Below are 21,142 nucleotides of genomic sequence, written 5' to 3' on the forward strand. Positions count from 1 at the left end.
TATTTTTGAGTACTCGCGTGTTTCCAAAACTCCGAGGTAATCTTAAGTATTGAATCATTTTGTAACGTTATTATTTCCATTTCCAAAACTGTTATATCAAGATTAAACAAATTTCCAATTTCATTCGCTTTTGTCTCAACATCCCCAGTAAATGGATTTGATATAAACTGCGCAACTGGCTCAAGTATTTTAAAGTCGTTGAATCTTCTTTTAAATTCGGAACGTAAATGTTGAATTATATTTATATGGTTTGTAGGCTCATAAAAATTTTCAGAATAATTAATTATTGTTTCTTGAAGAGTAGGGAAATACTGGAAATCACCATTTTTCATTTTATTTTCCCAATATGCTAATTTACTAGAAAACGCTTGAACATGTGATATCATATCAATAATTTGTTTTTCTTTTCCTTGTAACTCTAAATTTAGGAAATTAATTTTTTCAATAATATCAACTAAAAATGAAAAATCTTCAAGCCATTTTATATTTTCTAATTCTTCATAAACAATATCAATTTCTTGTAAAAAAATTTTAATTTGTGGTAATTATTCTTTAAAACGATGTAGTACTTTACCTTTACTTAACCAACGAACGTTAGAATGTAATAGTAAATCTCCATAATGACAATCTACTTCGTCCATCAGTTCACGAAAAAGACGTCTTTTTAATGCCTTACCTCTGATGCTGTTTACAATTTTCACTAAAAGTTCCATAACATTGTTTATATTTATAACTGTACCACATAATGCTTGTTGATGAATTATACAATGATATTGAAAAAAATGAGGAAACGAATTATCGTTTTTACATAACGCTAAAAATCCCTTTTTATTTCCACAAAATGATGGTGCTCCGTCTGTTGTAATACTAGCTAATTTTTCAATTGGAATTTCTTCTTCTTCAACAAATTGTTTAAACGTTTTATAAATATCTTCTCCTCTAGTTCTTCCGGTTAACGATAAGACTTTTAAAAATTCTTCCTTAACAGAAAAATCGTCAAAACACATTTTGATGAAAATAGAAAGCTGTGAAGTATCAATCATATCGTTAGACTCATCCATTTGTAAACTGAAGTATGAACATTTTGATAAATCAGTCTGTAATTGAGTTTTTTGATTTGAAGATATGGCTCCAATACGACGCATTACTGTGTTACTTGATAATTGAATTGAACTAATGGCACCTAGAATTTCACTTTTGTTTTTGAAGTCTGTAAATAATGATTCAGACGCTTCTTTAATTAATTCACCATCGGAAAACGGTTTTTTCTTCTTTGCTAATAAGTATGCTACTTTGAATGAAGCAATAGTTACATTTTGGGCTAATTTATTTGGATTTTTAAAAACAGACTGCTCTTGGTTCAGTTTTAATTTTATTGTTTTTAGCTTATCTTGTCGTAAGCTGGAATGAGTTGGGAACTTTAAATCAAAATCTGTATGTTTAGTCCGGTTATGTCTTTCTATGTTTCCACGTTTGAAAATAGAAAGAGTATCTCGGCATATTAAACACACGCACTTGCCTTTAATGTCAACAAAAAAAAACTCCAACTCCCATTCCTGATTAAAATGATAAGTTTTACACTTTTTATTTGCATTCATTTTATTTGTTGTAAATTCTAAATAAATTTGCAACTTATTAACGAAAATATACGGAACATATACGCGTTGCACACTTGCACGTGACGACTAATTGACGGTCAAGCTACAACTGACAATAATTCTGACTATGTATTATGATTAACCGATAATGGTAAATTCTAAGAATACAATATAGCAATCCACATTATCCGATTATTTATTACGCGATCGACTGATAATGGTAAAATTAATTTTTATAACGATCGACCTACATTCCTAGAAAGATCGAACAGTCGATTGCGATCGACTGGTTGGCGACCCCTGATATAAAAGAACAAATTTATGGAAAGGATTGTTATCTAATAAAATTGGACCAGAAAGACTTCGAAAATTGCAAATAGTTGGAGATACTCGTTGGAATAGTAAAGACGCAGCTTTACAAGCAATATTCCATGGTTTTTATGAAGATCACAATAAAAGAGACCGATTTGCCATACTTCTTGAAGTTTTACATACATTAGGTTATGATACTTCAACTGACAGTGATACTCGATCGGAAACCCGGGATTTGCTAGTTAAATGGTGTTCTTTTGAAACTATTATGACAGTTTGGTTATTTCTAAATATATTCTGTATTACGACGCCAATTTCCAAATATCTTCAGTCAAAAGGATTAAATTACTTGTCAGCTTGGAATCAAATTGTATCTTTTAAAAAAGAGTTGAAAAAAATATCAATAAATGAATATTTTCAGAATATTTATATAGAGGTTAAAAAATTTATCAATATTATGGTTATAAAAACAAACTATTTAGAACACGTGATGATTGAAGAAAATTTTAAGATAAAAAGGAAAAGGAAGATTAAAATGATGCCAGGAGAAAAATCAAGAGACGAAAAATCAAATTTTGACAGTAAAGATAAATATCGTATAGAAGTTTTTCGAAATGTTATGGATACAATTTTGATGGCCATAGATTTAAGATATACCGAGAAAAAGAATGAAAACATTTTAATAGGGCTTTCGTTGATTTGTCCTGGACCTAGGTATTTTGAAAACATAGAGAATCGTGTTAAAACATTTGGGAACAAATTAGAAGTTTTTGCATTAATGGCCAACGTTGAAGTGACTGAAGTTTTAGAAGAATTAATAGCTTTTGCTACATCATACAAGACCATGATAATGCATACTCCTAGTTGCTTAATGACACTTATGTCAGTTGACTCGTCTAGTAACAGGCTGTATACACTTGAACCAATATCTTCTTTTAAATTTGATTTAAAATATGGGAAAATAATGTTTTTAAGTATACCAGTGCATTTAGTACGATGTAACTGAACGTGATCAGCTACAGTATTCCCTTTAAAACATAATTTAATAAGTTCAGATAAGTGATCAACAGATGAAAATGCACAGTGACTGTTTACAAATAGTGACATATTGGCTTCTAAAGTGGCTGCTTTAAGTTTTGTATCATTTGAAATCGCTTGAAAAGGTAATTGTCTTTGGCGAGCACAGGAAAATGGTTCAGCTGATTTCAAATGTTTTTTAGTATGAGCATGAGCACTTAAATCGGCAAGCCTAGCTGACATAGTGCTCTTACAAAACTTACATTTCACTAAGGTTTTGTCTTCAACTTCTTCAATCCAATCCTTTAATAATGAATTATTTTTCCACTCAGGTCGGAACTTCTGAGGATATGGTGTTTTACGGTTCATATTGAAAATAAATAACTATACAGTAAAATGTAGGAAGTAATTGATAAACTTAATTGAAAAATTAAAAAAAATCAAAACACAGACATAAATTGAAAATTAATTAATGTTTATTACGACAATGCACAATAACAAACTGTATGGTTTTAGCCTGTCAGCAGTTGCCCGTTTGAGATTTATTTTTCGTTTGTTGACAATGTTTTATGTTATGCAATAAAACTATAAATAGAAATTGGTCTATTCTACGAAAAAAATAAGATAATATAACACTTAATGGCCTCAATTTCTAAGAAATATAATATAGATTGTTCTATCCATGTTTTTACTGTCGATGTTTGGAATATAATTGTTTTTTTTTAGAAATGTATAGGTTTTGCAAATTTCCCTATAAATTACACTAAAATTTCTATAAAACCACTAAAAATTACACTACCCACCAGGTTTCATTTTTTCCCACCATAAGCAACCAATATCCACCAGATTTAGCGGGAAAACCACCAACTGGGCAACACTACTCTGCATCATACTTCCAAAAAAATAACGTGTTATTCTTATTTTTTTTTATATTTACTTATCTGGACTCTTTCCTAAATTAGGTAAGTTTGAAAAAAACATACGGGCCCCTAATTATTTTTGCACCCCAGGCCAAAAGTAGCCAGTCCGCCCCTGCGTTTTTTTAATTACAACATAAGAAAATCGCTAAATGATAAATAGAGTGAATATCCAATGTTGTAAAAATCTGAATTTCAAACGCTCATAAAAATTAAATTTGTATTTCCGGTAGATATTTTTTTCATAAAACTAGACAAATTTATGAAGAATCTTGTACTAAATTTTTAAATTTTAGATTTTAGATTTAAAAAGAAAAATTGTTATGAATTTCTAACAAAATAATTTGCACATTTTCTTTATTTTTACGTATTTTCTATTCTGTGATAATACACAGAAATTTTGTTATTTTCTATCAAACACAATTTGCTAATGCCTAATACATAAAACAATAATTTATATATTATTTACAAATATATTTTACCAATATTACGTATCATGTAATTTATTAATTTATATAGTATTCGAAGATATACTCGCGTCTTTTAGTCTAAACTATCTATGTCCTATACTCATTCATAGATAGCTAGATGTATATAGTATCCTAATCATGAGTTTTTTTTGCAATACGATTTGAATAAATGTATGATATGATAAATAATCCATATAGTCTATTATATGGCAAAGGTCAATCATTCGCTTGATCGGTATAAATTTTATATTTTTATTTGTTATCAACACTTATCGTATTCACGTCGTCGCCCGTCGGTATCATGAAAGAGGGTGAGTATCTAAATAATAATTATTTAATTATTCAATTATTGATTATAAATTATGACAGTAAATATCAAATATTGTCATTTTGTCTAACTGTTAACATCAGTAATAACTTAGATTTTCACTGGAATTTTATTACGGTTTTATATTTTTTTAAATTTTTTTAACGTGAAAATGGATCAACCTAAAAAAACAACTCATCGCTTCCCATCAAAAAAATTATCAGTTAAAAAATCGATGAGATCTCGAGTGATGAATATTCTAGGAATTCGTGCCAAAACTAAGTATAACTATTTATTATATTATTATCAAATATGGTTATTAATTTGACTAAATTTGTGTGAACAAAGTTCCAACCCAGATGTCGTAGAACCTGTTGTGGAATCTTTTTTCTTAGGTGCTGGCAATCAACCACCATGCTCATCGAGGGAAACAATTAGGTAAATTTTAATTATTTGTAGCCATCTAAGTTTTATTGTATGAAAACTAAAACTATAATTATTTTTTATTTATAATACATATGTTTTATTAAATTTTTTTAGCAAAATGGTGGATTTGAGGGATAATGAAACTAATGATTGGGGTACTGAAAAAGTTTTACATAACTTGACATTTGATGAATTTATATGTAGTAATCAAGAATCCAAGTATGATTCTTAATTTAAAATTTGATTGAATATAAGAGTCTACTAATTCGCGAATTTGTTATTATTTTTGAAAAATCAGCGTATTTCATCCGTTTCGAATATTGGTTATAACAATTTTAAAAATTAAATATTATTATTAAAATGTTATAACAGACCATGCGATGTAAATGAAAGTTCGGGAAGACGAATAGTGGATATACTTCCAACAGGTACAAAACTTAAGTTATCAGACAATTACGGCATTGATGCTTTTAAAGGTGAAACTATCTGGTCAAACAATAACATAAACTGTGAAGAACACGATATCAGTGTCCTATATAATGGACCAGCGTCATTAATTACGTCAAATACTATTGATGAAAGTTCAAATACATATACTTATATTGTGGAGACTGACAAAATAGTCTTTGTTTTAAAAAAAGTCAAAAAAAACGTTCGCTTGCACAGGAATCCCAGTTATTCAGAACTGAACATATGCAGTTATTAATTTTAACAGAACCTACATTTTTTAATTATTTCACACGAAAAACCATAATTGCTCAAAATACTAATTTATTAGCTTACATAAACACAAAATTTGTTTATGTCGAAAATTTCTTCAAATCAACTATTACATCGTTGTATAACGATATACTACTTAAACAATGTGAGCTAGACAGAAAATTACTTGAGCAACGACTCACATTAGCATCTTCTAGTCTTTCAGAATTGGCATATTTAATAGGTGGTGGACCAGGGTTTACCGCAATAAAAGTCAGTGAAATTATCTACTTAATAAAATGTAAAAAATTCAACGTAGAAATTTCACAAAAAAGAAATTGTTTTAATGAACTGCCAGTATTATATAACAACAAAACATTATTTATGGCGCCCAAAACCCATATTTTACAGTAATTTGGAACACAGGTGGACTGCAATGTGCTTTTACCACCTGCGTTCGAATTGGGCGGTGAATGGTTTGCCGTTCTGCCAAATATTCAAGAAATTAAAAAACCACAAAGGCTTAAACTGGCCATGTCCTGGACATGATCGTATAAAAGTCCGGAATTTCTTATGAATGCCGGTAAATATACGCAGGATACAATGAAAGCTTTCCAACAGCATATATTGTTTCCGCAAGAAGTGAAAGCTGCTACGAATAATATAATCAGACAATCTATAGGATATGATACCACTAACCAAGGTCTGCAATTCAAATATTTGATAGATGAAAACACGCTTGGAAAAATGGTAGAAGATAAGTTATTTAAAATATGGGGTTGGTTTACGACAATTGGAACTTTTGTATCTGGGCTAATGGGAATATTCTTTGTTGCAAAATTAGTATTAACTATTGTTGACACAGGTATTAATATAACTTTTTTATATCAAACCTTTGGGTGGAGTACAAAGCTTTTAGCGGGATTTTTTTCTAGCATTACCCATAACTTAATACTCCAGTCTCATAAACAAAAATACAATAAAAATTAAGAGTTTGATAATGACTCTTTGGAAAGAAAAAATGTTCGGCGTTATAATAATAAAGCCAATATTTATCCAAATCTTCCGTTTGAAATGGTTTAAAACCGTCAAAATTAAAAAATTAAAAAATATTTGTACCCATTTTTATTTAAAAAATATTTGTATCATAAGTATTTATTAATATATTAAATTATTTAGTTTCTATAAAAATTAATTTTATATGGAACTATAAATATTGTTGCAGATGATTTTTTTTTTATTACAACGCAAAATAAATACATAAAATGTTAATTGTATAATGTTATGTATTATATTTCATTTTATTATTGTACACATAACTATGCAAATTTTATATAGATAATTTCACGTACATATTATGACATTTTTAAAATTAAAGTATAGGTGTAATATAATATTATAGTAAGTCAGTTATCCATTATCTATATGACCGCTAGCATTAATTTAAGTTATCAATTATTATAAATTGTCATTAATCCAAATGTTGTGTTTTAATTAATTATTATGTGTAAATAAATGTGTTCTGTACATTTGTAAGTACCTACATAATTTAATTTTAATTTATATATATTATATGAACAATAAAAATGTTTAGTTTATACATATTGTTTTTTTTACATATAGGTACTGCAGTCTGCAATTGCAATAATATAAATAATTATATTATTACAGTAGGTATTTATTTAATAAATATTATGTACAACAATCAACTTCATATTTTATGTAGGTATTATGTTTAAAATTAAAATAAGTAAATACATCAATATTTACTAATCAGAACTATTTAAAATGTTATTAATAAATAAAAAATTAAATTATCGAACAAAAATTGCTTCATGTCATTTATAAGTTACAACGTAAAATACGTAACACTTTTACTAAAAAATCTATTTAATCGTAATGAAATTATTATTTTATATGTATTTTAAAAAGTAATTGGGTTAGAAATATAAATCGAGTTCTGGTGTATAATAATTTGTATGCTTAATTTATTGGTTAATATTTTTAAGCAAACAGGAGCTTTAATTAAAAAATAGGTTTGCGACTTGCTAGCCAGTAGCGAGTCAGCGCACCGTATAGAATTCACGGGCGACAATTTACGTAACGGCCTGTAATGACGTTTGACGCGAAACGTTCTAAACGACAGTCTGTAAAATAATAATGTACCTCTCCCGCAATAACAACACGCGGACCCCGTCGCATACACGATAGGCGTGGTTACGGCCTACCGCGACGGCGGCGATATGAAATTCAACGCCATCTCTTGAGCGTTGTATACGTTTCACTTTTACTGTGACGCCCTCTTAAGTCCGGCATATCTTCGGGTGGTAACGGCCACGGTTAATAGATATACGGTCGAAGCCAAACACTGCTAGCCAATCAAAAACGATTATTGATAAATGACGTCACACTAGACCCGAATTTTCACGGCCGAATAGACCGTATAGTATTATACAACGGTCAACGACTATTCAAATTTCGTAATTTCTTAAATCTTAATAAATATTTTTTTTTGTTTTCTAAACATTGTATATATACAATTAGTTACATTTAAATTGTTTGTAGAGTGGAGATAATAAGTCAATTAAAATAAATACAAATGCAATAAAATATACAATATTTATTTACACACGTAAACAATACCATTTGAAATTTTTTTTCATTCAGTCTTTAATTATTAGTTTACAAGGGTGTCATTATTTTCTTTTATAAACAAATTGAACACAAATATTAATCATAAATTATAAATATAAACTTACTGATTTTTTAATATAGTCATTATTCATTTCTACAAATATAACTGAAAATTAGAATACCTAATTACACAAAAAATAATAATAAAAATTAACAAATAGAACTAAATAGTTTTTTTTTATAAATATAATAGAATTTATGTTATCATTTTTTTCATTTTTTTTATAGATTTCCTATCTGATGTTAAACATCTTTTACGTTTTAACTGCTCTGTCATAAGATCATCATTCAATTGTTTAATTCGAATGTACGTTCTTTGGAGGACAAATGCTTTTATTAAATCATCTGGCATATCACAAAATTTTTTCTTGATCAAATTAGATAATCTTTTAACAATATTTGAGTTTGGGTCAACTTTTTCTTTGTGAAACTTTTTAAAAATGTTTTCAAACTGTTTAGCTTGCATAACCCAATAATCAGTTGGCTCAGTTAAACCTCCAAATGATAAATGATGAACCCAACTAGGCATACTATATGAATGTTCAAGTTTTTTATCTTTAGTATAGTTTCCCAAATGTGGATATTTGTTTTTAAATTTTCTGGCAAGCCAGCCGCATAGATATATAAAGCCATCTTCTTCATTTGTTGTTTGTAGGTTTTTTTGGGCAGATTCATCTTCTGATGATAAACTGCTATCAGATAATTCTCCATTATTTTTGTCATTATTTAAATCAATTTTAACATCTGCAGTTGCAATAACATTGGCAACTAAGTATTCTTCTGAACTAGATTGGTAATTTTGTGTTTCAATGTTCTGTTTGGCCTGCACTACTCCTGGATTCTTACCAAGCACAATTATTCTGATCCTATATAAAGCATTTAAGGGTGTTGGGTGATCATTTAGTCCTCCGCGACTCCTAATTATAGAAAAAAAACTTTCAAGACTATCTTGATTTAGTCTGTTAGTCAGTATGTATGATATATTATTTTTTTTATTCAAATTTTTGAAAAGTTCTTGAGTTGATTTAATTGAAATTAAAATTCCTTTTTGAAATGTTTGCAGTACGTTTTTACCTTGGCATCTCATTGAATTTATTAACTTGTATACTTTTTCTAAACAATCATTCTGATCTTCTAAATTTAAACCATATGGCTTTTTAGTGCACAACGTTTCAGATGGCGTATAAGAATTCATTATATCAAACCAATTACTTATAGTTTCAATGAATTGTCCAGTATTTTCTGATAATACCTTATCTGGACCAGGTTTATAATGAATTAAAGCTGTGGCAACACTATGTGAGAGTAACTGTGCTGCTAAGCCAACATTTTGTCTTTCAGACTTTATACAGTCTAAATGTTTTTGTGTTAGCTTGTGACAAACTGAAATTTCAGTCCGAGTAACTTTTAGTAACTCTTTTAATGGTCCTGAATTTATTCTAGAACCGTCAGAAAGAATGAATCCGGTATCTAACATCCAGTTCCGAATAATTTTAAGAAGGTGTGGAGCATCAGCTAAGAAATAGATTTTTTCTTTTGTTATAGGATGAAGAAAAAATGTTTGGTCTTTTGTTATATCCAACTTTTTCCATAATCCTACGTTACTACCACCACAATCTGATATACAAGCTACTACAGTATATGCATTTTCATACAAAATGGATATAGCTTCATTCAGAATTTCTGGCGTAACTTGTTGATCGAAGTTCACATAAATTGGTTGCTTCCAGCTTTTAAAAATGCCTCTCACCATGATAACTTGCATTTGGCTGTGTGGTCCTATGACTTGATCATTTTTTTTTGTCGTATTCGTAAGCTGATAATATTTTCATTTCGTCGAATTGTATAACACACAATATTTTTCAATATTATTTAAATTTAACGCCGCTATTTTCATGATTCTTATAACATCATTTAGAAAACCTTGATGAAAACTTAATCTAGATGCCCATTTCACTAAAGTTGAAACATGTGGTAGTGGATACTTCAATGTGTTTCTAAGATAAATGTAGCATCTTTTACTAAGATATCTTATCGTAAAAGCTCTTGAAATGTCTTCTGTTCCCCATACAACTTTTTTTTTCTTTTAGTTATTAATTGTAACTGGGTGTCACTAAATACTGTGTTTAAAGATTCCTTTAAGCATTGAGTTTGTAAAACACACTCTCCAAATTTTTTGCTAAGTGTATTGACATTTTTTTTCAGTGTAAGTACACGGTGTTTTTGAACTCTTTTGAATTGTAATAAATGTTTATACTTTGTTTTTAATTTTGTGTGCTCGTTGAGTAATTTTTGGTACTTTTCTTCAATAGATTCGTCAATCAAAGCTGGTGACACGCCATATAATTTGTCTTGATCTTCATGTGTTAAATCATCATCACCTTGTGCATTATCATTATTTTCAGTTGGATGTATTAAGTTTTTAACAATAGTTGCATTATGACGTTTATTAGCACGTACTTGTCTGGATGTTAAGTCAGTTGATATATATGATAAAGAATTCTCTTTCAAGTTCTGTGTTGGAACAGCTAAAAAAATAATACAATTATTAGATATACTCAGGTTAATAATTTTAAATTAATAATAATGTAGTTAATTAATTAGGTACCTGATGTTTTCAATTTTTTTTTTGTTTTGATGTTCATCAATTGACTTCTTAAATCTACTTCAAATTGATCTTCTAAAAAATGAACACTACAAATTGTGCTGGTCTTAGGATTCCATTCATCCTTTCTTCGGCAAGCATTTATCCAAGTATTACATAATTTTGGATCTTTTGGAAATGTATGGTATGAAATATTTAAATTTTTTTTCTTGGTTGCTTGTAAACTATTTTGGCATATTGCGACAGCACATCTAGTTCCTGGCATCTATTTAAAAATATTGGTATTTAATAAATTGTTACTTTTTTGGTGTATCCAGTATTAATGTCCATTTACAAGTTAATGATATTTTTTAACTCAGTTAAGTTAAGTTAAACTAAATAAAATGTTCCAAAATGCTATTCAGTTTAAACGACATAGGTACCTCCTAATATACTATACAACACCACCTAAAGTGGGTCACAGGGTTAAAAAACCTACCGAATTCGTGGTCTAATGTAAAATTGTAAACGTACCTTAAAGTGTGTAGTCAAATGTGAAATTTGAATGTGAACATTGAATATTGTCAAATTTGTGTTTAGCGAGTAGCGACTGATAAAATATAAAGACGGCAGTACGATAGTACGCACCGCCAAACAAGGTCTATTCTGACGTCACGGTACTTGAAACCACGCCCCCTACACAATGCATGCTTCGACCGTATATCTATTAACCGTGGGTAACGGCGCCTTTTCTCTGGCATTAGGCCACAAACTTTCATCGACCTGCAACCATTGTGGGCCCTCCCACCACAATTTGTGTTCACGTAATTGATTCGGACTACAACCTCTGGATAGTACATCCGCGGGATTCTCACTAGACCTAACGTGTGACCATTCTGTTGCAGAGGAAAACTGTTGTACTTCTCCGACTCTATGTGACACAAAGGTTTTCCATTTAGATGCTGGTGAACTTATCCATGCCAAAACTATTGTGGAGTCGGACCAAAAATAACGTCGAACATTATTAATGCGCAAACTAGGTAGTATTTTATTAACTAAGCGCACGAGTAAGACGGCTGCACATAATTCTAATTTGGCTAAAGAAATTACTTTTAGTGGGGCTACTCGCGATTTGGCAGCGATTAAGCGGGTGATGTGATTGCCGTATTCGTCTGTGGCACGTAAATACATCGCTGTCGCGTACGCTTTTATTGATGCGTCGGTAAAACAGTGTATTTGTACACGGATCGCCTTATCAACTCCTATTACGCACCGTGGTATTTGTATTTGTACTATTTCAAATAATTCTTCATAATACGTGTTCCATTCGTCGTATAATAGTGGCGGTAGTCTTTCGTCCCAGCTAATTTTATTTGTCCACAATTGCTGCATAAACATCTTAGCCTTTACTACGACTGGACCTATCAATGATAACGGATCGAATATTGTCGCGATCGCAGACAGTACCGTACGTTTCGTAATGACCCCGTCATTATTCATCTTATCGATTTTGTATATATATGTGTCATTAATCGGACTCCAGCTCAAGCCTAACGTTTTAACAGCGCTACCATCTAAATTTAGTACGCGCAGCGGATCGTTGTCGTCGTTTGGAATTCCAGTTAATAGCCGCTTATCATTCGACACCCACTTCCACAAATTGAATCCACATTTGTTTGTAATCGTTACTATTCCGTCACGTAATTTAATGGCGGCGTCGATCGTTTGTGCACCTCCGAGATAATTGTCCATGTAGAAATCTGATGCGACTGCGGAGCTTGCTTCCGGAAATAACGATCTCGTATCATCAGCTAACATTTTTAAACACGCTGTAGCTAAATAAGAAGCTGAACTCGTTCCTTACGTTACCGTGTTAAGTCTGTAGTCCTTTACTTCTTCAGCTGGGTTTTCCCGCTACAACACACGTTGAAGGTCGTGGTCTTTTTCGGCGATCCAAATTTGCCGATACATTTTTTCGATGTCGGCTGACATCGCATATTTGTGTGTGCGAAAACGACTAATGATATTAATTAAGTCATCTTGAATTGACGGGCCTTTTAATAGAATTTCATTAAGACTCTTTCCCGTATCCGTAGCACACGACGCGTCAAAAACGACCCGCAACTTTGTCGTTAAACTGTTATCGCGTAATACGGCGTGGTCAGGGCTTTAAGTGGGAAAAAATTCCAGGGGGGACTAACGTCTCCATATAGTTTTAAGCGTTCCGTATATTGTTTTATGTATAATGTTTAATGCACATAGACATATTATAGTAGATACATGTAATTTTTAAACAGTGATTGTGTAACATACTCATCCAACATTCCCACTTTTAAGTTTAAACCTTGAATAATGATAAAATTTGTAATTTATTTTATGAACAATTTAAATCACAAATAATACTACATTTTTAAGAATAATTAATGTTTTACACAAATTTAATATTGTTTCTCATGATATTAAGTTGTAAGTAGTGGTTTTTTTAAGAAAACTAAAGAAATCAACCTGACCAAAAATATTTATATCATAAAATGTTGGGTTTTTAGTGCTTTAAATTATACAAAATAAAATTTAAATTCTATGCATGGTGGGATAAGTATGCTTATAAAATCACACTTTATCTATATATCTATATATATTATATATATTAATAAGAAAGTATGAATTTCAATTTTACATTATTTAATAAAGAGCTATTTTAAAATAAAACAATTATAAATATTTAAATAGGAACATAAATTATATTTTCTTTAATAAAATGTTTTCTTTAACATGAATTCATAAAAATTATAAATGTAACATACCAACATAGAAAATATACATAATAACTATATTATTATACTTATGCATTTAAGAGTAAAATAAGTTATAATAACTTATTAATATATATGGTAAGGTAATGTAGAAACATAAATTAAATTTTCTTTTGCACTTGGTTGCTTTAACATTAAATAATAAAAATAAAAACTAACAAACATAATAATAATCAAGTAAGTTTTTTAATTAAACATTTAAACAATTCCATATTGAGTTATAAGGATTAGATTCATTTTCATCTTTTTTGGCTCTTTTTAAACAATTTGTTTCTGTAGCAGAACGTTTTCCTCTCATAATCCATGACTTCACAAATGATTTAGGATCAAATTTTTCTAGAGGTGGCCCAACACAATGAATGAAAATTAGTGAAGACAAATGACTTGATGTTAATGTACTCCTTATAGGACTTACAATTACATTCATTGAGCTAAAGGTACGTTCACACTTCGAAGAAGATATTGCAATAGAGTTAATTACAGTCATTAAAGGTTTAATATCAATATTAACTTTTTTATTTTCTTTGAACTCACGAAAACCTCGAACAGATAAAACTTGATCAATTTGAAACACCTGTGATAAACGTCGAATATTTTCATCGCCATACTGAATATCCATATTATCTGGCCAATTTTCTGGGGAAAGGACTTCTAAATCTTCAATTAAATTTTTGAAATTAACTTGATATTCATTATTAACTTCCCTCGATGACACATTACTAGCTTGTGTTGTCATAAGTCTTTGTTTCATATTATTACTTAAACTTGTAAAAAATTGTCCCATTTGTACTTTTATAACTGATGTTTTAGAATATATTTGAATGTTTTTGAATTTTTTGTTTTCACAAGCAGAAATTGCTTCTTGACTTTTTGGACCTGGTATACTAGCCATGGACTCTAAAACTCGAATTGTACGCTGAATAGATTTATGAGCAGCAGGTAATGTCATATCTCTTTTTTGTAATTGTATTGATAAGTCTGATAGTTCAATTAATGCATTATATAACACACCAAGATTATGTACAAAATTATTCGAAGTGAGTATATTTCTTAACCCATTATATTTTGCTCTTTCTCTTGAGTCTCTACATGTGTCAGTAGATGCATAAGAAAAATGTTTGAATAATGCTTCATAATTATTCCAAACAGCTTTCACTGTACTCTGACTTGAAGCAACCCATCGAATAGTGAAAATCTTACCGATCGTTAATAGTTGTTTCTCCAATGAAGCAGCACATTCACGTAATTCACTTGTATTCTTAGGAGACATATGGTATGTTGCATAAAGTTTTTCAATAAAACTCTGAAATTGATTTAGTCCACTTACTTCTTTTAAAGTATCGTTAACTGCCAACTCTAGGCGGTGGTTACAACAGTGCCAAGTTATTATATTTGGAAAATCATTTTTTAATAGAGTACCGACACCAGATTTCCGTCCCAACATATTAGATGCTCCATCACTAACAAAAGCAATTAAGTTTTTTTTTAAAAATTCAAAATTAATCCCATACTTTTCAAGTGCTTGCAACATTGAACCTTTTACAGATATAGCTGAGGTATTATTCAGTTCAACAATATCAAAAAAGAATGTATTTATTTCACCTAACTCACCAATAGCACAGCGCAAACAAACAACCAACATCGACTTCTTGCTTAAAGTTGTTGATTCATCAACTAAAATACATAATTTTGTTTCATTTTCTGTAATGCATTTAGCTAATTTTTTTCTCATCTCAAAGGCAATATGATCAATTATTTGTGTACATGATACATTAGTTTGAAGAATTCTACCAAGATCAACTCCATTAATAACTTGTAAGTCAACTAATTTTGGCATATCAGTATATGGACGTTGATTTTTAGAAATTAAATAGGCTGTTCTAAATATTTTTTGTGTTTGGTCTGATTCAGATAATACCATTTCAGATAATTTTTCATCCATTATATTTTTTTTACTTTCATCAACAATCTTTTGAGCATTTAAATGTGAAATTGAAAGCTTGTGTTTTGATATTTTTTTTCTTAAATTAGTCTGTTTATTTTTTAAATTTAAACCAGTTGGAGAAATTTCTGCATTTGACCACTCAGTTGCTATATGTGAACCTGTTTGCTTAAGCAAATTTAGATTTACATCTCTACAAAATGTACAACCAATTTTTTTTTCTTTAAAATACATCCAAGGATAAGTTTCAGTAAAATAATGAATTTGTTTGGTGTCCCAGCAATCAGGATAAGAATTATTATCTATATAATTAGTAGATTTAGTAACAGGAATTGTGGATGAGGTTGATAAGTCAATATTTGATTTAAATGTACTGGTAGCAGTTTGTTCTTTGCTAGTAGGAACTTTATGTGTAGGTAAATCATTCTTTGGAATTTTGGAGAAGTTATACTTCAAAAGACTCATAATGTCTACACAAAACAATATATAAAAATTAAAAAATAAATATTCTTTAAAAATAATTTAACTTAAATAAGATTAAATTTACCTGTTAGCCGTAACTTCTTAGTTCTTTTTATAACAAATTATTTAAATAGATAATTAAAATATAGTTAACATTAAAAACTTTTTCAATAAAACTAATTAAAACGATAAAGGTTAAGTACATACTACAACACACTACATTAAATGCTGTCAATAATAATATTTTGTTAGTACAACAATATAATTATTATTATAATGATCTTTTGATTTTCGAATATTTTTATGTATAGTTATAAATAAACTTATAAATTATACAGTGTATGCATTGGTCAGAACAGTAAACAATCCGAACGCGTACCTCACCTCACGTACGTGGCTATAAATTGCTATAAACGTTTTCATCGGGTTGGCCCTAACATCATATTAGTAAACGTTTTTGTGTTTTTCGAATAAGTGATAACAATTTCTTAATAGTGGTTTATGGTAATAAATAATCACTCACAATTTATAAAATATTAAGCACTATATTACTGTGATATGTATGTACAAGAAATATAACAAATACTAATTACGCGTACAATATTACTGCGAACTGAACAACACAGTAAGTCGCGATACATAGTCACTGACGGAATGAAAATTGAGCATCTGATCAGCTGGTATTTATAGGCTCCGCTTTGTTCTAGAACATCCCCGAAATACTAGCGAGACCATCGTGGAATATTAGAACATGGGTTTTCCTATTGTACCTGTCGACAGTAATATTGGGCGGCTCGTGTGTATTGTCCATCGCCACATCACCCCCTACCAGTGATGGAGTCAGCAGGAACTTATTTGAAGACGTTCGGGGAAATGGACTCTCCTACCGGAACGCGTTTTCCTGTCTTTGTTTCTGGTGTCGGTTCTTCTGTTTTGGTTTCTTATTTGCGATAGTTTCGGGTGTGGCATGTTTCATGTTTCTGGAGCTAACCTCCTCGTGTATGTCATCAGCAATTATGTAGGCTGGTTTCAGTCTATCAATTGTCACTGTTATCTTTTTCCCTTTCACGTCAATGCAGAAGGTTTTCCGATTGCGACTTACAACTGGGTATGGGCCGTCGTACGGCATTTGTAGACAGTTTTTCGGTCCATCATGACGAATAAACACTTGTTTGGAGGTGGCGAGGTCCTTAAATATGAAATTTTTCTTTTCTCCGTGGCAGGTTCCATTTACCGGTTGTATCTGACGAATCTGGTGTCGAAGATCCTTGATGAACTCTGCTGCGTTCTCAAACTTAGCGTCATCTGATCTTGTTGAGAGAAATTCACCAGGTAGACGAAGTGATTCTCCGAATACAAGTTCTGCGGATGTGGACTTCAGATCCTCGCGCCAAGCTGCTCGTATGCCTAATAAGACTGTTGGGAGTATTTCAGTCCACCGTTTGTTCTGGTGACATTTGATAGCGGCCTTAAGCTGTCGATGGCTTCGTTCTACCATACCGTTTGCTGAAGGGTGGTAGGCCGTAGTCCTAAGGTGATTTGTACCAGTCAAATATCCTAGATACTTGAAAAGGTTTGATTCGAATTGTCTCCCTTGATCAGTCGTTATAATAAGAGGTGTACCAAATCTTGAAATCCAATGTGTATAAAATGCTCGGGCGACAGTCTCTGCTTCTTGGTTCTCCAAAGGTATCACTTCCGGCCATCGAGTAAATCTATCGATACACGTAAGGCAGTAGCGGAATCCTTCTGAATATGGCATAATGATGAGGTCTAAATGTACATGTTCGAATCTTTGTGATGGTTGAGGAAATGAACCAAGTGGTGCTGAAACATGACGTGTTATTTTAGCTCGTTGACACTCGATGCATGCTCGGGCCCATTGTTTACAGTCCTTGTTGATAGAAGGCCATACAAACCGTTGTGTTACCAACTTGGTAGTGGCTTTTATGCCTGGATGTGAAAGACGATGGACAGTATTAAAAGCAGCACGTCGAAAAGATTTTGTAATAAAAGGTCGGGCGGTTGGTGTCATGGTGTCGCAAAACACAGGAACATCCATGCCGGGCATTTGAATTTGCTTAAGCTGTAATCCAGTGTCACTCCGTAAATACGTTTTTAATTCGTCGTCTTCTTGTTGAGATTTAGCCAGGGCAGTATAATCCAGTGTATCCGAAAGAACTTCCACTCGAGAGAGAGCGTCGGCCACAATGTTCTGTTTACCTGGCACATATCTTATGTCTGTAGTAAACTGTGAGATATAATCTAGGTGACGAAATTGGCGTGGTGAGCACTTTTCAAGTTTCTGCTGAAAGGCGAAAGTGATGGGTTTGTGGTCAGTGAAAATGGTAAAATTGCGAGTTTCTACCATGTGTCGAAAATGTTTGACAGCAAGATAGATAGCAAGGAGTTCACGATCGTAGGCTCCGTATTTAGATTCAGTTACTGAAAGTTTTTTTGAAAAGAATGCGAGAGGCTGCCATCCCTTGTTGACGAATTGTTGGAGAGTCGCGCCCACTGCGGTGTCAGAAGCATCACTTACAATGGCCAATGGTGCATTGTCGCGAGGGTGAGCAAGTAACGTGGCTGAGGCAAGTTTTTCTTTACAATTTTCAAAAGCAGCAGTAGCTTCAGGTGTCCAGTTGATAGGAGTTTTGCCTTTGAGATTGGAAACCAGTAAGACGTTCAATGGTGCTTGTGCTTCTGAAGCTCCGGGTATAAAACGTCGATAGAAGTTTATCATACCCAGGAACTGTCGTAACCCTTTTGCTGATGTCGGTTTCTTGTATTTCAAGATGTCGTCGATTCTGTCAGGTAAAGGACGTGTGCCATCTGTGGAAATAAGGTAACCTAGGAATTTGACTTCTTTTTGTCCGAAAACACACTTGGAAGGGTTGATTACTAGAGAGTATTCACGTAACCGATTGAAAATGATCTGTAAGTGCTTGATATGTTCTTCTTCAGAAGTAGAAGCTACTAGTATATCATCGATATAACTGAAACAAAACTCAAGTCCACGGAGTACTTCGTCAATAAAACGTTGGAACGTCTGAGCTGCGTTTCTGAGTCCGAAAGACATAAAAGGAAACTCGAAAAGTCCAAATGGTGTTATTATGGCCGTTTTATTGATATCTTCCTCTGCTACAGGAATTTGATTATAGGCTCTTACCAGATCGATTGTTGAGAAAATGTTTTTTCCGTGAAGGAAGTGTGTGAAATCCTGGATGTGACGAACTGGGTAGCGGTCTGGGATAGTTCGAGTATTAAGTGCACGATAATCTCCACAGGGTCGCCATGCGTCTGTAGTGTTCTTTGAAACCAGGTGGAGTGGTGAAGACCAAGGGCTTTTAGAAGGTCGAGCTATACCCAAATTTAGCATAGTCTCAAACTCCTTTTTGGCTCCCTTGAGCTTGTCAGGGGCTAGACGCCTTGGTTTACACGCGACGGGAGATCCTGGTGTCGTCTGGATGTAATGTTTGGTGTTGTGTTTGATGTCCTTGATTACTCCAACAGGTCGGGTTATCTCAGGATACTCCTGTAATAAGTCATGATACCTTGTTGTTCCGACAACTGTTTTGATGGATTGTATGTCGCATTTCGCAGCTTGACCCTGTACAGTGAGTTGCGTGAGACCGTCCAAGAGACGTTGATTACGTATATCTACCAAAAGATTATAATGGTTTAAAAAATCCACACCAATGATAGGCTTGGATACATCCGCGACCACAAATCTCCAAGTGAAAACTCGACGAAGTCCGAAATCAAGAGCAAGTGTAATAGTTCCGTACGTAGCAATGGTCGTCCCGTTGGCTGCTGATAGGGAGTAGTCCGATTTATCTCGTTGACCTTGAACCACACTGCGTGGGTATACACATAAATCGGCTCCAGTGTCAATAAGAAATTGTATTCGTGAGACACGATCGGTTAGAAATAGGCGGCGTGGAAATGGCATTGGCTCACTGGCCGCCATCAGTGATTGCCTTTCTAGTTTTCCGACTTATATGTACATGGCTTTACACATTTCTGGGAGTTGGATCCAAAACGCCAGTGATACCAACAGATTCCATTGACACCGTGTGAATTACGACTTCGTGATCGAGATCTTGAACGATGGGCACTAGTATCGGGGCTTCGCCCACGTGCAGGACGGGTGTTGATCTCAGCGATTTCTTTTCTCAGCGCCGTGATTTCCTGATTAATCCCTAGCGCTAGCTGTGAAAGCTTAAGATTTAACGTAGCTTCCAGAGTATTACTCACAGTTGATTCCGCGATCTGAGGTAGCATAGGACCAGACGCGTCTGCAATATTATCTGCGTGTGCTGCGAGGTCCTCGAGTTTGCAGTCCTTGACGATCGCCAGCGCTACCTGAATACTTTTCGGTAGTCGGCCCATCCACAGCGTTTTTAACAGTGTTTCCGGAATGGAGGTGTCAGCTAGGCTTTGAAGATGGCGTAAAAATTGCGATGGTTTTCTATCACCCATTTCGACCCGTTCCAATAGTTGGCGAGTTTTTTCTTCTTGGGATGCGCTGAGACGTTTGACCAATTCTTGTTTAATTTTTACGTACCTGTTTTCCGATGGTGGTGCCATTATGATATCTTTCACTTCAACCGCATATTTAGGTGGTAATGCGCCGTTATTGCTTCATTCAGTTACGTATTGCCTATATAGTGCTTGCAATATTTATAAATTGTGAGTGATTATTTATTACCATAACCACAAATTGGTGACCTCGACGTGATGGAAAACAATGAATCGTCAGTAGCCAGAGTCGCGGTGAAAATTCCGAGTTCATTTCGTCGGATCCCGAACTTTGGTTCGCCATGGTCGAGGAAGTTTGCCAGCGCAGGTATCAAGATCGACAGTACGAAATTTGGGTATGTTGTCGGCGCATTACCCAC

At 32.5% G+C, this 21,142-nt stretch overlaps 2 protein-coding genes across 2 annotated transcripts; both read right to left on the reverse strand.

The window, feature by feature from the left end:
• Nucleotides 1-14,146: 14,146 nt before the first annotated feature.
• LOC112597896 lies at nucleotides 14,147-14,573 on the reverse strand. The gene is made up of 2 exons (XM_025344121.1): nucleotides 14,253-14,573; nucleotides 14,147-14,173 (listed from the first exon to the last, which is right to left on the reverse strand). Exons 1-2 carry the CDS (start codon nucleotides 14,571-14,573, stop codon nucleotides 14,147-14,149), a joined length of 348 nt encoding a protein of 115 aa, XP_025199906.1.
• A 5,641-nt stretch (nucleotides 14,574-20,214) lies between these two features.
• Nucleotides 20,215-20,877, reverse strand: LOC112597897 (the record flags this gene model as incomplete). Its single annotated transcript, XM_025344123.1, is given in 1 exon segment — nucleotides 20,215-20,877. A coding segment is annotated over 1 exon segment (652 nt), but the record flags the coding sequence as incomplete, so codon positions are not given.
• Between the last annotated feature and the right edge of the window lie 265 nt (nucleotides 20,878-21,142).

Source organism: Melanaphis sacchari, unplaced genomic scaffold, assembly GCF_002803265.2.
Source record: "Melanaphis sacchari strain LSU unplaced genomic scaffold, SCAv2.0 Contig443_pilon_pilon, whole genome shotgun sequence".
In the NCBI taxonomy this organism is placed as follows: Eukaryota; Metazoa; Arthropoda; class Insecta; order Hemiptera; family Aphididae; genus Melanaphis; species Melanaphis sacchari.

Bases quoted from the DNA above. Each gene is read 5' to 3' on its own strand.
- LOC112597896 (XM_025344121.1), bottom strand. From the start codon at position 14,573: ATGACAACACAAGCTAGTAATGTGTCATCGAGGGAAGTTAATAATGAA. The intron at 14,174-14,252 runs GTAAGTCCTATA...GGCCACCTCTAG, and splicing joins TTAGCTCAATGAATGTAATT to AAAAATTTGATCCTAAATCA.